The sequence below is a fragment of the Syngnathus acus genome, chromosome 21, assembly GCF_901709675.1.
Source record: "Syngnathus acus chromosome 21, fSynAcu1.2, whole genome shotgun sequence".
Lineage (NCBI taxonomy): Eukaryota > Metazoa > Chordata > Actinopteri > Syngnathiformes > Syngnathidae > Syngnathus > Syngnathus acus.
The window spans coordinates 11,999,899-12,019,766 of record NC_051105.1 but is presented as its reverse complement, the minus strand read 5'-3'; the positions used below and the strand labels follow the sequence as shown (position 1 = coordinate 12,019,766).

General features: G+C 47.6%; 1 protein-coding gene across 1 annotated transcript; it reads left to right on the top strand.

The window, feature by feature from the left end:
* The first annotated feature begins 9,311 nt into the window (after positions 1 to 9,311).
* inhbb (inhibin subunit beta B) lies at positions 9,312 to 19,347 on the top strand. Its single transcript, XM_037239343.1, has 2 exons — positions 9,312 to 10,247; positions 16,973 to 19,347. The coding sequence occupies exons 1-2, from the start codon at positions 9,872 to 9,874 to the stop codon at positions 17,785 to 17,787; spliced, it is 1,191 nt and encodes a 396-aa protein (XP_037095238.1). The 5' UTR covers positions 9,312 to 9,871; the 3' UTR covers positions 17,788 to 19,347.
* Positions 19,348 to 19,868: the final 521 nt, after the last annotated feature.

Genomic DNA, 19,868 nt, shown 5'->3' with positions numbered 1-19,868 from the left:
TACAGCAATGCCAAGTTGATTTAGTTATATGTTTTAACACTTTTACTGCTGACATAATTTTCACATATAGACCTATCATGCTAATGTTCCATCCACTTTAGTGTCTCTAATTTGTGTTTTAATTTACTGTTCTCATTATCGTCGTGGTTGTACCATCATGTTACATGTAAAGCCTTTTGGCAGATGTGTCACGTCTTGTCCCCAGCCGTTCTACTACGTCTCTGTTGTCATGGTTTCTGTCTGTGCGCTCGCTCCTCCCCTCCTGTGTGCCCATGATTAGTTTGATTATTCTCACCTGCCTCTTGTTACCTGTCGTGTACATAAGTCCTGTCTGCCCCTCACGCCCCGTCGGATCATTGTGTTGTTGTTGTCTTGATGTCTTTTTGGTTCCTGTTGTCGTTTAATGTCTTCACGTCCTTTGTGTCACGTCCCTGTCTGTTAGTCCTCTAGTTATTTTGTTAAGTCATGTCAGTTTGCCGAGTCTGTTTTTGAGTTCCTCCAATAAACCCTGGTCCAAGCTGCATTTGGTCGCCCTGCTCCATCCGATCCCATGACAGAATGATCCGACCACTACAGCGACCAGTGCTTGGACCCCCCTCCACCAACAGCTCCCGTCCGCGACGCCCGATCCACGTTCGTCGTCCGAGCTTGTTCCAGCGTCATGGGCTCCGCAGCCGCCATCGGACTTCGATCCCGCGACGCCGGACCCTCGGCTGCCATTGGAGTGCTTCTGGCGTCAGCAGCTCCACGGCCACCGTCGGACTTCGCTCCAGCGACACTGGCTCTGCGGCCGCCATCTGAGAGCCTCCCAGCGCCATCAGACTCGCGGCCGCCATCGGGCTCCACCCCAGCGTCGCAGGACCCGCGGGCGTCGCCAGATTTCAAGCCAGCTGCGCCGGACCCGCGATCGTCCCTGGCCCCACTCCCACTGCTGCGGCGCGTGGTGGCTCTTGCTGCTGCCACAGCTCCGCCTTCCGAATGCCGCTGATCGCGGTCCGGACTTCCAAATGCCGCCGATTGCGGCTCTGACTTTCCGTATGCCGCCGATTGCGGTTCAGACTCTCCATTTGCCGCAGAGCGCGGCTCTGCTTTCCGTGTTGCAGCCTTTTGCGGTTCCGTCCCCGAGTTGCCGCCGTTTGCGGTTCTGTCCCCGAGTTGCCGCCGTTTGCAGTTCATGTCCCCGAGTTGCTGCCGATTGCGGTTCATGTCCCTGAGATGCCGCCGATTGCGGTTCATGTCCAGGAGTTGCCACCGATTGCGGTTCATGTCCCGGAGTTGCCGCCGATTGCGGTTTATGTCCCCGAGTTGCCGCCGATTGCGGTTTATGTCCCCGAGTTGCCGCCGATTGCGGTTCATGTCCCCGAGTTGCCGCCGATTGCGGTTATGTTCCAGAGTTGCCGCCGATTGCGGTTCAGACTTTGCCACAGACCAGTGAGGTCAGTTGGACTGGTGCGTTTAATCCGGCCCGCCAAACCTGAATAAATTGTATTATTAATTTTTTTTTGGGTCATTTTCCCTGCAATTACTATGTTTCCCCAGTAGATGGGGAAGCGCCCGCCCGCGCATTTACTCCCGGGAGCCGTGTCAGAAAGCTCGGTGCACACTCACAAGTGCGTGTGCGTACTCAGTAGTGCGTAGTAATTTCATCTATCAGTGCCGAATTTCGAGTGTAGGCTGTGACGTCAATATTCTCGTAATTCGCGCGCTGAGTTTTCAGATACAGTTTTACGCTAATGCCACCCACAAACTTTCCCCTGGAATCCTTCCATTAAAATGAGTGGCCCGAAGAAAAGAAAGGTGGACACTGAGTGCCGAATGTTAAAAAAGAGTGGACAATTTGGCTCGACCTACGTGTGTGAGAAGACGTTCAGCCACATGAACGTCAACAAAGCCCGTCACAGATCTAGGTTAACGGACCGACACCTCGGCTCTATCCTAAGAATTACCACAACCAATTTTACTCCAGACTATGATGCACTAGCAAAAAAGAGAAACCAACAATACTATTGATTTCTTTATTACTTTATTTAGATATATTCTTTCACTGATTCTTCAAGATGATGTATTTGGTCAGAATGTTTGCCGTTGGATGTGATTTCGCCTCATTAGATAAACATATTTCATAAATCTGACCTGCAGGCGCTGAAGTGATGGAAAATGTTATTCATCATAACAGTGTCGTATTTAATAAGAATCACTGATAGTAGTTTTTTGGTGAAATATTTTTTTAATGCTGTTAATAAATGCATTTGTTTTCAAAAAGCTTTTTTTAATATCCATGCTTTAGTATCTACTAAAAGTAAAAACCTTTTATGCAATGACCTTTACATGTCATTTATATTACTTCACACAAACACTACATCCATCTGCTCCTGGTTCGGCCCCCCGGTCAAAATTTAGAACCCAATTCGGCCCGCAAGTCAAAAAGTTTGCCCACCCCTGGTCTAGTTATTGTTTTGTTAAGTCATGTCAGTTTGCCGAGTCTGTTAGTTTGTTCTCTTCAATAAACCCTGGTCCAAGCTGCACTTAGTCGCCCTGCTCCATTCCGATCCATCACAAGATGCAGCTGTTCTGAAATACGCTTTATAAATAAAGTTGGATAGTATTATGGGAGGCATAGTGGTTGACTGGTTAACACGTACGCCTCACAGTTCAACGGTTGTCTGTTCAATTTCAGCCTTCCTCTGTGCAGTTTGCATGTTGTCCCCATGCCTTTATGGGTTTTCTCCAGGGACTCTGGTTTCCTCTCACATTCCGAAAACATGCATGGTTGGCCGCTTGTCCATTCCAAATTGCCCATGTGAGTGTAAGCTTGAATGGTGTTCAGTTCAGGGTGTACCCTGCCTACTGCACGAAGTCAGTTGTTCAGATGATGAATGTATTGTATTGTATTGTACATATACGTATACTGACTGATATATTTTAAAATGGAAGCGGTATTAAGACGCTACTATGGCTGCTTGACATTTTCTGACATTTTAGATGTCAAGCGACGCTGTAAAAAACAGTGGTGTATATTCAGTCGCTTGATACCCATATTTCAACTGGCTCATGGGCTATAAAGAATGTGCAATTTGTATTAAACATATCCTCTTCCAGTATAACCTCCTGACATGCATATCACGTCATTGGATTGGCTTGTAAATTCCGAGTGACACTCTCTTTCAGCCAAGTTACTGCAGACCTTCTCCATTTTCAAATTTGTAAACAAACAGAGGACCACGTTGACCATACTGGGGGTGGCGTGGCTCAGTGTCGAGTGGTTGTCTTCCAACCTATAGCTTGGAGGTTCCATCCCAGCACAAATGTTCCACTGTAAAATAGTGGTTCTTGTTTATGACCAGCGCATTTGTAAGGGATCGGACAGTACAGCCAAGTGCGTAGCGACAGAGACTTTATTGTAGGGGGGGGTAAGATGGGAACAGCTGGCGCTGGAGCGGCGATCTGGCTGGGGGGAACAAGCAATTCTGCGGGATCTCCGAATTGTCAAGTGAGTCAGTTTCTCAGGGACAGATGAGCGAAGCAGCATCACGGGACAGACTGACACTCGGGTCTGCGCTGGCGGCGCTGATATAGCGCTGTCCATGAGCCCGTGGCAGGTGGCGGCGATTCCACTGACAGGGGGGGCGTGGTCCTGTCACAGGTGGCGCCAGCACGTGACAGAACCCCCCCCCCCCCACAAGGGACGGCCCCCGACGTCCCCAGACACCAAAACAAAACAAAAAACAACAACAAAAAAAAGGAAAGCAACCCCCCGGACGACCAGGCGGGGGGGTCAGCACTCCGCCGAAACGTCCGACTCCTCGCCGGACGCAGGATCGACGGACGCGGGAGCAGAAGACCCCGGTACCGGCGGACAAGACCACCCCGGACCCTCACCCCGGTCCCCTCGTCCCTCCTCGGGCGCCCGCGCCGAGGACCCGGTTGGTCCGGATGACAGCGATGGAACTCTGTGATGAGCGAACGGTCGAGTAGCCAGCGGCTCGGAACCCAGGAGCGGTGTGCGTCGTCATAACCCTCCCAATTCACGAGGTATTGGAGGCCACGACCGCGCCGCCGCGATCAGAGCAAGGAGCGGACAGCGTAAGCCGGACCCCCATCAACGAGCTGGGGCGGCGGCGGCGGAACGGGCGCCGGCGCCAACACGCTCTCAAAGAAGGGCCGCACACAGGACACGTAGAACGTGGGGTGAACCCTCATGGACTCTGGAAGGAGAAGACGGACGGCGGACGGGCCAATCACCTTCTGAATAGGGAACGGTCCAACAAAGCGGGGCGCCAGCTTGCGGGATCCCGCTCGCAGCGGCAAATCCCGCGTCGAGAGCCACACACGCTGCCCCACTCTGTACTCCGGAGCCGGCGTCCGGCGCTTGTTCGCCTGGCGGGCGTAGCCTGAAACAGAGCGGAGAAGAGCGATCCGGGCCCTCGCCCAGGCTTGATGACAACGGCGGACACAAGCCTGGGCCGACGGGCACGCCGTACCACGCTCCTGGTGGGCGAACAAGGGTGGCTGGTACCCGAAGACGCAGTGGAAAGGCGAAAGTCCCGTGGCCGAGCTGGGGAGGGAATTGTGAGCGTACTCTACCCAAGGAAGCTGACCCACCCGCGCTGGTCCCCGGCGGCCATGCATCGAAGGGACCTGCCCAGTTCCTGGTTCAGGCGCTCCGCTTGACCATTGGACTGAGGGTGAAACCCCGAGGAGAGGCTGGCCGTAGCGCCGAGGAGTCGGCAGAACTCCGCCCAGAAGGTGGAAGCGAATTGTGGACCTCGGTCTGACACGATGTCCTGTGGGAGACCGTGGTGACGAAACACCTCCCGCACCATGATGGACGCAGTCTGCTTCGCAGACGGGAGCTTAGGCAGAGGGATGAAGTGCGTCATCTTACTGAAACGGTCCACCACCGTGAGGACCACCGTGTTTCCCTCCGAGGGGGGGAGGCCCGTGACAAAGTCGATTGACAGGTGAGACCAGGGACGCTGGGGGACCGGCAAGGGTTGGAGCAGCCCGGCCGGAGGACGAGTAGACGTCTTACAGCGGTTACAAATCGAGCAGGCTCTGACGTAATCGCTGGTGTCCACTTGCCAGGTGGGCCACCAGAAACGCTGTGCCACCACGTACCTCGTGCGTGCAGCTCCGGGATGACAGTCGTGCGCCCATTGCAGGACGGACGACCGCAGGCCTTCAGGGACGAACAGGCGACCCTCCGGGTAGTTGCTGGGGCCGGGTTGATCGCGTGATGCGGCTTCCACTTGGCGTTCAATCTCCCATGAAAGAGCCGCCACCCGAACCGAGCTCGGGAGGATAGTGGGAGGTGGACCCTGTCCCTCCTCCCCACCAGGAAACAAACGCGACAGGGCGTCCGCCTTCGCGTTACGGGAACCCGGTCTGTAGGAAAGAGAGAACTCAAACCGGTCAAAGAACAGAGCCCACCGTGCTTGTCTCGCGTTCAGCCTCTTGGCCGATCTCAGATACTCCAAGTTGCGGTGGTCGGTCCAGACAATGAACGGAGTGGTGGCGCCCTCCAGCCAATGCCGCCACTCCTCCAAGGCCAACTTGACGGCGAGGAGCTCCCGATTACCGATGTCATAGTTCCATTCTGAGGCTGACAAGCGGCGAGAAAAAAAGGCGCATGGGTGGAGACGATCGTCTTGGCGGCTACGTTGGGACAACACCGCCCCGACACCCACGTTCGAGGCGTCCACCTCGACCACGAACTGTCTGTCGGGATCGGGGACTTGGAGGATGGGAGCGGATGTGAACCTCCACTTAAGCTCCTGAAATGCCTGTTCTGCCCGTTCCATCCATTTGTACGGGGAGGCGGGGCTGGGAAGGGCAGTGAGGGGCGCGGCCACCGTGCTGTATCCACGGATAAAACGGCGATAAAAGTTTGCGAAACCTAAGAACCGTTGCAGCCGCTTGCGTGTTTCGGGAACAGGCCATGACGTGACCGCTTGCACCTTCCCAGGGTCCATTTCGATGGTTCCCTCACGCACCACGTAGCCGAGGAATCTGACAGAGGAGGCGTGGAACTCGCACTTCACGTAGAGCGAATTCTCCAGGAGGCGGCGGCGCAGCACCGCCCGAACATGCTTGATGTGCTCAGGGAGCGAGCGGGAGAAGATGAGGATGTCGTCCAAATATACGAACACGAATTTGTCCAGCATGTCTCGTAGCACGTCATTTATCAAGGACTGGGAAACCGCTGGGGCGTTGGTGAGCCCAAACGGAACCACCAAGTACTCGTAGTGTCCGCTCGGGGTGTTGAAAGCCGTCTTCCACTCGTCTCCCTCCCGGATGCGGATCAGGTGGTAGGCGTTGCAAAGATCCAGCTTTGTGAAGATGGTGGCACCCTGAAGGCTCTCGAAGGCGGAAGAAAGAAGAGGCAGAGGGTATCGGTTCTTTACAGTGATCTCGTTTATTCCCCGGTAGTCGACGCACGGGCGGAGCGTGCCCTCCCTCTTCTTCACGAAGAAAAACCCCGCTCCCGCAGGTGAAGAGGACGGCCGTATGATACCAGCCGCCAGGGACTCCCGGATGTATTCCTCCATAGCCCGGCGCTCAGGAGCGGACAGGGAGTAGACGCGTCCCTTGGGAGGGAAGGTGCCGGGCAACAGGTCGACGGCGCAATCGTAAGACCGGTGTGGAGGAAGAGAAGTGGCCCTGGCTTTACTAAAAACCTCTGAGTTCGTGATACACTGCTGGTACAGTGGAGATGTCGGGACTGTACCTGGGCGGGGCTCTACCGAGTGGGCTGGTGGCCGCCCTCAGGCACGTCCGATGGCAGCGTTCACTCCACTGCCGAACAACCCCCACCTCCCAGTCCAGCACCGGGTTGTGCTGCCGCAACCAAGGGTGCCCCAGAATGAGCTGCTGTCCTGGGAGGGAAAGAAGAAAAAACTGGATGGTCTCGTGGTGATTGCCGGAGAGCAGTAACTTAACTGGTTCCGTCACGAAATCCACCTCGCTGATCAGACGGCCATCAATGGCACGTGCGGGAATGGACGGGCTCAGAGGCAGGAAGTCGATACCCCACTGACGTGCCAGGCAAATGTCCATGATGTTCCCCTCCGCCCTGGAATCCACCAGGGCTGCCACGTTCTGGTCGCCCGCCGCAAGCTGGACACGTGCCTGTAGCGTGAGCGTGCTGGGACTGGGAGAGCCGGTGCTGGTCGAGCTCACGCGGATCCCCCGACGCCGCGTGAGCTCCGGCCTTTTAACGGGCACCCCGCCACCCGATGACCCCCCTCCCCACAGTAAAAACACAAGCCCAGTGAGAGGCGTCGACGGTGCTCCTCTGAGGGAACCCGAGCCCCTCCCATTTCCATGGGCTCGGCGGGTGGTGTGGTTGGTGGGTCCTCAGCAGACGGAGGAAGGTGACCACGCCGGTTCCGCAGGGGCCTCCGCTCCCGATCGCGCCGCCGCGTCCGGATCCGCCGGTCTACTCAGGCCGCCAAGTCCATCGCGCCCTTCAGGGTTCGCGGGCGATCGTAGGAAACTAGTTCGTCTTTCATGTACTCAGCGAGGCCGTTGAGGAATGTGCTAGCGAGCGCCCGCGCGTTCCATCCGCTGCTGCCGGCCAACGTCTGGAACTTAAGTGCGTACTCCGCGACCGATCGGCTACCTTGGCGCAGCGTCGCCAGTTCCTCGGCGGTGTCTTCAGCGGCAGAGCCCAGGTCGAATAGGCAGAGCAATTCCTCCGTGCATGCGTCGAACGAATCGCAAGCCGGGGCCATCCTTTCGTATTCGGCCAGACCCCACAGCCGCGCCTCGCCCGTGAGGTGGGTTAGGACGAACCCGACCTTGGCAGACTCCGACGCAAACGTGACGGGCTGGAGGCTGAACATTATACGGCAGTTAGTCACGAATGCCCTCACATGCTTGGGATCTCCATTGAACTTCTCGATGTTGCCGAGGCGGGGCTCCGGGACGTCCACGAGCCTCCTGGCCTCGGTTGACGGGCGGTGCGGGGGTGCCGTGACAGCCGGGGACGCAGCCACCGACAGTCTCTGGAGGGCTTGGGCCATCTCCTGCTGCTGTAGCTGTTGTTGTTGACCAACCTCGATCAGATTCCGGATGTCGGCGGACAGGCTGCTGATTGCGGTCTCGGCTCGCTCCAGTCGGCTCAATGCCGTCTCGTCGTTCGCTGGCTGCATAGCGTTGGTCAGTCTGTACTGTAAGGGATCGGACAGTACAGCCAAGTGCGTAGCGACAGAGACTTTATTGTAGAATGGGAACAGCTGGCGCTGGAGCGGCGATCTGGCTGGGGGGAACAAGCAATTCTGCGGGATCTCCGAATTGTCAAGTGAGTCAGTTTCTCAGGGACAGATGAGCGAAGCAGCATCACGGGACAGACTGACACTCGGGTCTGCGCTGGCGGCGCTGATATAGCGCTGTCCATGAGCCCGTGGCAGGTGGCGGCGATTCCACTGACGGGGGGGGGGGTGGTCCTGTCACAGGTGGCGCCAGCACGTGACAGCATTACAGTTAAATACGAACAAAATATGTGGTGTCCTATTAGAATAAAAGTAAGAGCACAAAAAGAATTGCACATCTATGTTAAGATTATTATGGTGATGATAATTATGACGATGATGATAATAACAATTATTATATTTTATATATATATATATATATAATATAATTATTATTATATAATTATTATCATTATAGCGAACTTCTTTGACAATAATGAGCATTTTACTGGCCAAAAGTAACAATATAAATATATCAATAAATCCTGGAGGCGCTTCGTGAAAAAAGTAATGACTGCGTATGAGCAGCAGATGGTGGTGTGTGTCAAGTAATGTATAGGAACAAGTTGCGCGAGTCACGTTATAAAATGTATAGTTTTAGCATTTACTTGCGTACAATATATACATTTGTGAAACGCCCTCAAACAGCTATAAATATATATATGTTGTGCAATATGAAACGTATTTAATGTGATTAATAAGTGCTTTCATTGAAATATGGTTTTAGTTTTAAAAATGCTACAAATTAATGATGACATGACGTGGTGCCTTTTGAACTCTCACACTGTCACGGAGTGGTTTTAATAAGGCAACCCTTTAGGGAGGGGGGGGGGCTGGGGGGCGTCTCTATGAATAGGCAACCTATGGTACGTACGACCATAATAAAAGCCTGTCAACTATAGCAGATTAGTCGTTGCTCTGAAACATAGTCTGCTAGTCCCTTGAGTCGAGTTGATTGAAATCCCAACGTGGTTCCGACTCTTCAATTCAAAAAAAAAAAAAGAGACCGAAAGAAAGAAAGAAAGAAAGAAAGAAAGAAAGAAAGAAAGAAAGAAAGAAAGAAAGAAAGAAAGAAAGAAAGGGAAAAGGGGGAAAAACAGCAATTGCAGAGCCCTTGTCGTCGTGATTGGACAGGGGGAAAGGGGTCTCAGTCAGGAGCATCTCGCAGGACAAAACTGGCTGGTCATCTACAGCAACGCACCGGAACACGGTACGGGCGCATAATCCCGGGAGCTACCCAACTTTATTTTATTTCAAGACTTTTACTGAAGAAGATGAGTTCCTGTACATATGAATGAAAAAGAGCGGACTACGCTTTTCCTTCCATTTTGGCGAGATCACCGAAAGTTTTGTCTCATTTTTGCCTGTACGCAAACTCAAGACTCATTGTTGGACAACACGCTGCATGCCTAATGAGTGGAGTTAAATAACTTAGGCAGCACTTGGAGGTTTGGAACGTTTTCACTAACTTTTGGACTCAGCGGTTGCGCACTCTCAGAAGTTGCTTTTTTTCCCCTGTTCTTTTTTTTAATTTTTTTTTAATTAACTATAGCGCGACTATTTAGTCGAATATTTTTTTCTCTTACGTGGACTGGACTTTGACGTGTACATTTGTGAAAATGACTTCAGCCAGTGTGGTGTTGTTAATTGCGTGCGCTTTCTCGGTGCGCTGCAGCGCACTGCCAGAGACTCAGAGCTCGCCGGTGGAGTCGTGCGCGTCGTGCGGCTTCAGGGCACCGGATCAGTCTGAACGCGTGAACGTAGACTTCTTGGAGGCGGTCAAGAGACACATACTGAACAGGTTGCAGATGAGGGAGCGACCCAACATCACCCACCCCATTCCAAAAGCTGCGATGGTCACCGCGCTGAGGAGGCTGCATGCCGGCAAAGTGCGAGAAGACGGTCGTGTGGAGATCCCAAGTTTTGACGGACAGGCGTCCTTCAACAACGAAGTTCAAACGGAGACCTCGGAGATTATCAGCTTCGCAGAAACTGGTAGGCTTCTAAAAAATATTTCATCACGACACCTGCATGATCTCTATCTACCTTCTGGCAGAAATTAGCGGCGACTAAATCTGTTTTTAAATACACAAGCAACAGGTACCATGATTAAATAAATTACATATATTTTCTTATTCAATGAGAAATGTATTTGTAAATGTTTATAATATTTGCTTCTGGGAATTAATTCAATCACAGATCATGTACGTGTCTGAGAGGAAAATAGGCAGATCCATCAGCTTATTATGCCTGATTTAAATAGATATCATTTAGCAACCCAAGCTGTAATAAGGTTGGTGTATAAACTTGAATTATTTTATCACACATTGTCTATGTACTGTCCAGCTATCTGTCTGTCCGTCCGTCTACCGATCCAACACATCCATCCATCCGTCCATCCATCGTTATACATACGTATATAGTAACTTGTACACAAACAAGGGAGTATGTTTTTCATGTTGTCTAAATAGAACACTCATTTCTATACGTGCACACACAGAGTGGGTGCTCCACAATTTTCTGCACTTGACAAAAATCTAATAATTGTCACTTTGCAACAAGAGAATCTTTAATGAAAGCAAAATGTTATTTTAATCAGACCGATATGCACTTTGGTACACTAAAACTACAATGGCATAAAGACAGGCACACTCACCATGCTTGCCTTTTCTTATTGGCCCAGCCGTTACAATTTGTCCGAATGGGCTGCTGTCAAGGAATGGGAATGATCAGAGCACCCTCATGACAAGGGAACAAAAGCCAGGCAGTTATTATTAGAGCACTATGTGTTCCTGCTGAACTCTACATGTCAACGATAAGGGAGGAAAACTGAGAAAACAAAAGAAATTGTGCAGAATAATGCATGTGACATTTGAGTCGTTGGAAGAGAATGGGGTGAGTGTGGGTGGAGGGGTGAATGCTGGCGATGCTGGAGGGTGAGGGCGGGGGTGATATTGTGTGTGTGCCTATAATGCAGTGTTGTAAAGCATGTTTTTGTCATTCTTAATGTCCACCGGGCTCCTTTGCTTCTTCTTCTTCTATTTCTGTTTTTTTTCTGTTTAGCTCTATTCTTCCTCACACCTTTGAGCTTTTGTGCGGTATTGTACGACAGAGCTGGCTTGGGTCCCTGCTCCCCAGTCCCCGTTTGCCTCCTGGCCAGCTGGCTCAAGACCCACAGATCACATACTGCCAGCTGGGGTGGGGCTCAGAGGCAAGGTCTCAAGAAAGCCAGGCAAACTTGCACCAGGAGGCTCAACTGTTGTTGTTGTTTTCCAGTCTGAGATAAGGCATGTTGACAAGTGAAGTATAGTGATCCAGGAAAGGAGTGGTGATGATGATGATGGTGATGATGATGATATTGTGTTGTTTTGTTGTGTAAGGGTGGTTTCGCTTCTCTTCTACTTCTCTAGTTCAAATGAGGTGAGGCAGGTGAGGAAGAAGAGGCCAGTTAGTGGTGGATCGGGGACTTACAATGTTTCTTAGTCACATTGGTACATATCTTGGATCAGAATAGGCATTTGCAAAACAGAAATTTCTCAACACAGTTAATTTAGAGAGACACAATGATTCTCCTGACAAAGCCATTTATTCTCAAAATTATTAGTACAGCTTCATAAGTGAATACGGCATTTGCATCAATAATTATGGGAGTGCCATCAGAAGTACTTGTGTCATTGTTTTTGGATAATGTTGTCAATCTAACAGTGTCCTTTGTAGGGATGTTCTGATGTAAACTGCGGCTAATGTTTTGCAGACAGTTATTCTAGATTTTACGTCACACCTTAGTGCAAGTGAACGATAGATTGCTAGGTGAGATTCATATTTCCCCTCAACTGTTTGCACTGTACTTTGCTGAAAGAACTTGCTCTGTACTTTGCAGAAAGGAAAAGACAGCACTGCATTGCACAATCAAACATCCAAAAAGTAGAAATGTGAACAATCTCTTGTACAACACTGTAGGAATTACACTGTAGTCCAAGGACCACAAATTTGTATACACATCACAACAAATATTTTTACTTGCTATGAGCTATTTCAGAAAATGGATCTTTGGTTGAACAAATGTTTCCCTTCATTAGGAGTCAAGATTCACCTGGGGAAAAATGTAATGAATCGAAATGTATAGAAATATATAGAGACATTTTTTGACAACTTGCCTAACCATTTCGCATGAAAATACTTGTTTAATATACTAATGCTAAAATGTTGTGGAGTGTGAGATAATTCAACAGAGACCCATTGTCATGCATTTTGATCAACATGGCATGAGAATTTGATAATGTAGCAAACAGCGGAACATTGTACATAATCCATTTGTGCCATAGTGCCATAATGGATGTGCCAAAGAGTTTGAAACTTGTTCAAAGAAATGAGAAACTGCTTTTCTGATGTGCACAAGTGACAATGACCTAAGTTCAACTCTGCTCAAAGCAACTGAGGAACAACTACAATAGAGAGGTTTCGTTCGGAGCTGCTTGGTTTCTGATAATTGCTGTCTTTCAAAATGAACGTTGGTGAGAGAGGATGCTTAATGATGGGAAGTAATCCGCTACCTCAACAGTGCGGTATCAGGTTGGCAGGTTTACTTTAGGACGACACTCTTTCATGTGGGAGGTGTCTCGCATCACGCTCTCAGACCTGCTCCAAATATTTTCCACAAGTATATGCTTCAGCCTTGACCTTTCACTGTATACCTTATGATCCAATACATAATTCATTAATGACTGCATCTCCAGTTTACACCAACAATAGCAGTGTCAAACCAGAGCAGAAGGAGCATTTACGTCAGGCCAAAGATTTGGCATTTCAAGCCAGGCCCACCATCCTCATCATGCCTGAACAATGGTAGCAATAAGCGCACACTCCTTGGCTCATGTTTAGAAGTACCGCGGCGTGGGCACACCCTCATCTTTTAGTGACACGCCGTCGTGTCTAGCGGCCGTGAGTAATGAGTTGCTTCACTGCCAGCTCGCCTGCTTCCATGCTTTCCTCACCTGGGCCACAGAGCCTTGTGGCGCAGGTAAGGACAAGCTGAAGCAACCCATTATCCACACAAGCCCACCCAGGTGTCCTAACTGCTGATATTCACGAGCAACCTCACTCTGCTGGGTCAGGTAAGACGTGTCAGGGCCAGTTCAAAACTGTCTGAAATAATGGATGAAAAGAAAAATCCTCAAAGGGACCATTAGTGGCAAAAAGTAATTTGCTTTGTAAGCTCCCCGTGTGCTTTCAACATTGAAATAATCTATAGAATAGAATAAATAGCTATATATATAGTACTCAGATAATTATTTTCTGGACCGAAGTAAAGCCTTTACATTCAAAATACATTCATGTCAGTTAATTGTTGATTTTTATAATATCATATTTTGAATTGTACATTTGTCAGAACAGTGTCTGCAATTTGTTAATACATTTGTTTGATTATGATGACGTTTTGGTAACTTTCTGCGTTTATCGTTCAAACTTTGTACAAGATAAGGGTTTTGACTTTTAGTTATGCTGAAGAGCAATTCTGTACACGAGTGCACAATTTAGACAGAAAATTATGAATGAAGCACCTTGTATTCAGGACATATCGCAACCACAAACAAACAAACAAACAAACAAACAAACAAACAAATAAATAAATAAATAGTCAATTTAAATTGTCAATGTAAACTTGTCGCGCTAAAATGAAGCACTTTTATTCAAGATCATTTCTTAGAAACCTCAAATGTGTCTCTGACTGTTAATCATACTGTCGCTGTATTCTTGTTTCTTTGAAAGCTCCCCCAGTTTTAAGACTTTCTAAAGCTTGGCGTTGTCGGGACAAGTACCATGCATGGTGATGTGTGTCCGTGAGGGGGGGTTAAATGCAGCTCAAAGGGGCTTTTACTGCCATCACAAATGAAAGCTGTAGTTAATCAGAGTCCTTTATGTAAGAATGTACTCACTGCACTCTTGATAGCCAGCAGGATAGGGAGGGCTGCTATTTTAATGTATTGCTTAGCATGGCGGTGGTTGTGTGCATGGATGGATGGAAATGTGTGTGCATGTACAGTGCTTGAGCTTGAGCTGGTCTGAACAAGTCTGTGTGTAAATGTAAAGCTGTGGTATACAGGAGCAAGAGGCATGGGGCGCCTTAAAGAGAGGGCCATCTTTGGTGGCCACATGTTGACACTGACAAACACTAATCAGTCTGCAAACAAAGTGATTTAGCCACTTTTAGGGCAATGCTTTGCTTAAGAACTTGTGCCAACGTTCCTGAAATAGAAACCTTTCAAGATGCCTTTGGGTAAATTGGAAGACATAATTGAGCTCTCATTGGCAGTTTTTTTTTCTCTGTCTACTAAACCCACCGTCACCTTTAGACTTCTGGAATCTCTTCTTTGTACCCTTTTAGAAAGTGGCCAGTGTCATGTAAATTGATTTTATCCCCCCCCCCCCATCATGCATTTTGCTGGAAAGCCACGTGTTTCAATAGTGGGCTGCTGCGCGGCTGTCTCCCAGTGCCTCACAGGGGGCTTTGTGCTGTCACTCTTAGGGTACTTGCACATGGAAGGAGGAGGGAATGGGTGGGGCTCAGTAGGGTGCTAACAGTGAACTCGATGAACCCCCCAGGGATCTTGGCTGTGTCCACCACCCTAACACCTTTTTTACTTACATCTTTATTCTTTCATGTTGTCTTCCTCAGTGCACATCTCTTCAATCTCTTGCTCTTTGGCCCTGTCACTTAACAAATTGGGGCTTCATTTACCCAACTGGGCAGGATTCTTGGTAAAAAGTGTATGAACGTACAAAAGCTGAAACATCATCAGACCTATCAAACTACAGTAGAACCCCGGATCTCGACGCTAATTCGTTCTCAGTGACGTGAACATAACATAACATAAATTACTCATGTTACGTTGTTGGCGCGATTTAATGAGGATGCTGCTAGTAAAGTTCCACAGTGGATTCGTGTTTATTGTTATCTTATACTGTGGTGTTCACATACAGAATTTCCCCGTGGAAAGGAGGTGTTTATGGGTTTTTTGGGAACGTGGTGTTTTTGTGGTAACGCACTTCTGTTGTTGTTCTTCCGATTCCTGGTCTTTTTCTTCGGCACCACAATACCATTGTTTTTATGCCGTTCATATCATTTTATTTTGTTGTATTTATCCGCCACACCTTAAAAGCCGGTGTAGGTACCACATCCACTCGGTGTTCAGATCGGCTCAGGGACCTAAACCTTTTGAAGACGTCATGCTATATGGTTAGCTGGTACGATGACTTTTTAGATCGTTGTTGGTCTGCTTTGCGGAAATTGGATTGTAATTTAAACACGGACGATTTTTGCGAAGAAAACTTCTAAAAACAATGTGCAGTCGTTAATTATTTGCTTTATTGATGCTTTCGACATTTGATTTTGATTTAATTATTTTTTTTCTAGAATTGTTTTTAGACGTTTTCTTCGCAAAAATCGTGACGTCATCAAACACCGATCCATGAAAATATTGTCTGACAATAATCTAGTCCGAAGTGCTAAAAAGGTTTGGGACCGCTGAGTTTGAATACTTGGGGCGCAAAGTTAGACACGGCAAAATAATTATTGTAATTATTTGTATTGATATTAAAATCACTATTAACACTACACCTAAATCTCGATTTTACTCGCTTTGATCCTATGCGACTTTCTGTCTAACGCGATTTGGTCATGGTCCCCAGTTATTTTTTTTTTTTTGGTCATAAATACATTTTCAAGTAGTATTTTGAATGGATGATATAAGGACCATACGAAACTACGAAGCCGTACTAGCACATAAACCTTAGCGCTAGTGGTTTGATGAATTAACTTGACCAATTTAAAGAGGTTCGAAGTGGGCTGTTTGATATTTTTCACTGCTTTATTACAGTGTTACGGATAGCTAGGATCGTTTTTGATTGGGAAAGGGGAAAGTTTACAGAAGCACCTCATCCACACAGTCACTCACAAGTCAAAGAGCATGGCCGGACACAGTAGTAGAATAAGTGGCTGCTTTATTCTCTCTTCCATCCAATTCGCATAGCATCAAAATGACATACTCAATCCACCTGATATTGCCATCTGCGTATTGCTTCTCTTTTGATAAAATCAGCAGTTCATATTTCATTTTACACACACCCTGTGTGTGTGTCTACAGTGTAATTTATATTTCTACATATTGTAAATTATTGTATTTACCAGTGAAGATGCAAAACCTGAGTAAAGATGATGAATGGCCTCTGGAAAAAAATAGTATACTGCATAATGAGCTCATGGCAAAATCAAATTACCGTAATTTCCGGATGTTAAGACGCATCTGAATATAAGCCACACCAGCTAAAATTAGTGGAAAACCCTGTTTTGTTCAAATGTAAACTGCACTGGACTATAAACCACAGGTGTTTTAAATGAAATGTCCTCATTTCTATTACCTGTATTACCAAAACAAATCCTTTTATAATATCATGAAAAATAAGCCACACTGGACTATAAACCGCAGGTTTCAAAGCATGTGCAAAGTAGCAGCTTATAGTTCGTAAATTACGGTAAATACAAACAATGTGCAGGAGGCTTCAGTGACTCATTGATATAGTATGGCATCTGTGAATAATTTGAGATACTATGTTCGCATTTGAAATTTCTGAGGTTTGAACAAACTACAAATACAAAGATATATGCCATAATTTCCTTGTTTGTACTGATGATGTTTTTATTTTTATTGTGTCCCCCGCAGATGAGTACACATCCTCAAAGTCCAGTCTTTTCTTCCTCATCTCCAATGAAGGCAACCAGAACCTGTATGTGTCACAGGCAAACTTGTGGCTCTTCTTTCGGGTGTTGCCGACTGGTCCTGAGAAAGGCCTGCGAAGGAAGGTGACAGTCAAGATCCGCTACCAGGAAACTGGAGCTGTGAGCAGTGTAGAAGAAGTGCCAGAAGGAGTGGGTGGAAGGGTCACAGGGCGCTGGGCCCTGGTGGAGAAGCGTGTTGAGCTGAAACGCAGTGGTTGGCACACTTTCCCACTCTTAGAGGCAGTGCGGGCAGTGTTTGGCAAAGGTAGCCGTCGACAGAACCTTGAGGTCCACTGCGAGGGATGTGAGATGGCTGGAGTAGCTCCGGTGCTGGTGGACCCAGGTGACCCGTCCCACCGGCCATTCCTGGTGGTCCGTGCAAGACAAGTGGACGGAAAACACCGCATTCGCAAGCGTGGGCTGGAATGTGACGGCACGAGCGGGGGTCTATGCTGCCGGCAGCAGTTCTATATTGATTTCCGTCTCATCGGGTGGAACGACTGGATCATTGCACCTGCAGGCTATTACGGCAACTACTGTGAAGGAAGTTGCCCAGCTTACATGCCAGGATCGGCTGCATCCTTCCACACAGCAGTGGTAAACCAGTACCGCATGAGAGGAATTAACCCAGGTTCGGTCAATTCCTGCTGCATCCCCACCAAACTGAGTACTATGTCTATGCTCTACTTTGATGATGAGTACAACATTGTTAAGAGAGATGTGCCCAACATGATTGTGGAGGAGTGTGGCTGTGCATGAGTCCATTTTGGCCCTTAATTTTCTCTGAAATGTCAGCAAGGCCTTTTGTACAAACAGGTGACGTTGTACAGTATACATATACAGTACAAGAAATCTATTGCTACTGTACGTGCAGGTGAGACACACTGTAGTGTAATCTAGTATCAAAATGTGCGGAGGCTTGGTTGCACCTGTTCTATATGAGTGTATGTATTTATCAGACTGAGTGATATCCTTGCTGTCTGAGTTTGAATTAGACGGCATTGGGAGGAGAAGGGAATGAAGATCACCAAATGGTACTTTTGCGCTACTTTGCCATTTTAAATAAAATATATTGGCCGAGCAACACCTATAAGAAAATAAGAATTATTTAAGGAAAGTGACATGATCAGCCAGTGACATTATTGGCTTTGTCCCCAGACTTCTCAACCCGTTCCTCAGGCCCCTAAGTACTTTAAGCACATGTCAGACTTTTTTTTTTTTTTAAAGCACTGACAATTCATCAGCTCACACAATTCAGAACAAAAGCACTTCACTCGAATGCCGACAGACACAGTCTGACTGTCCTCTGGTGGAATTAGACCAGCAGCGCTTAATGCCTCACAGGATTATTCCCTCCGCATTGCAGCGGCAAAAGAAAGTCCTCCACAGAGCTGCTGTCGTTATTTTCACCCTTAATTGCAGGCCTCGAACCTCAGCTTCCTGCCTATCAAGAGCGCTGCAGGCCCTGTAACCATGTGATGACCCGGACTAGACAGATCTGAGAAGTGCACTTCACTTGCGCACCGGGACAGAACTCATTCCTTCTGCCCAATAATGCTTTGTGGAAGTGGACACGCGGAGACAGAGCCATTCATTTTGGTGGGTCACCACAGTGCAGTGCAGCACTTGGAGAAACTGAAATGCACAGCCTGATTAGCACTTGTATAAAGAATTGCCTTCCAAGGGGTACTGAGTGTCCTGTCATATCACTAAATAAGTGCCACATGAGCTATGCAATGTATAGTAAACTATACCCATACTACAACATGCCCTGTTAGACTGAATGCTCTTCCTCTGAAAATTTCTGTGTATTTTGTGTTTGCTTTCTCACCCTTTTCCTCTTCAGTCCTCGACTCTTAATACTTGAAATGTAATCTTTCGCATCCTTTCTAAGGCGAATGATTGTTGTGATGTTTGCACTGAAAAGTTGCAGGATTAGTAAAACAAAAACTGCCATTGAAAAGTTATTTTTATAGTAAGTAAAGAAACTGAATTTTGTGTCAGAGGTATTTTACATAACTAATGGAACCAAAGAGGCCATGATATTAGCCATTGTACCAAGAGGGCATGGTCATTGAGTGTATGATACTGTTTTGATCATCTGCAAAAGGCCTACTTGTATCAGGGTACAATAAATGATTCTCTTAGTCAATAGGCAACATTTTTCATCTTTAGTTCTATTTTTTTTGTTTCAGTTTTCTATTTAATAAAACACTATTTTAGTTTCTGTGTAAGAATTATTTAGCCAAATAAATGATGTCTGTACAGTTTATGTAAAATAAAATGTTTTCTTAAACTATTTTGTAACTGTAAAACTCACTCTACGTGTCTTGTTTTTTGTTCCTCAGGAAAATGGGTTAGTCTCGAGGTTGTTGTTGCTCTGTCAGAGTCCCAAATACCTTTCTGAGGAAAGGTGTTTTGGCCTTATCCTATCTCCCCAACTGAAAAGGTGTGGCTGAAGGATTTGGAAAACAACAAGAAAAACACATGCTTCACACTTCAGCTTGCAACACATGACTGGCCACCATCTGTCAGGACTGATTACCTCCCATTAGCCAGAGCAGTAATTACACCTATGATTAAGGGTTTCAGTGTCAAGTATATTATCAGCCAGCACGCAGATTCACATACCTGACCGATTCCAATTTGTCTGCAGTGTGCACACAATGCCAATATGATGTATTTCACTGAGGTGCCTTGGTCAAATTCCTGCAATGGATTTGCTGCAAGCCGTGTTTTTGTTTCACAAGGTAGGTTCACCATTGCAACGACGCCAGGTTTCATGTGTCATCATCTGTTTGTGCCAACACCTAACAACAGCTAGATTATGTGAAATGTTT

Excerpts from the sequence above, each read along its gene's own strand:
- inhbb (XM_037239343.1), top strand. The coding sequence starts at position 9,872 with ATGACTTCAGCCAGTGTGGTGTTGTTAATTGCGTGCGCTTTCTCGGTG. Across the intron at positions 10,248-16,972 it reads TATCAGCTTCGCAGAAACTG|ATGAGTACACATCCTCAAAG; the intron begins GTAGGCTTCTAA and ends TGTCCCCCGCAG.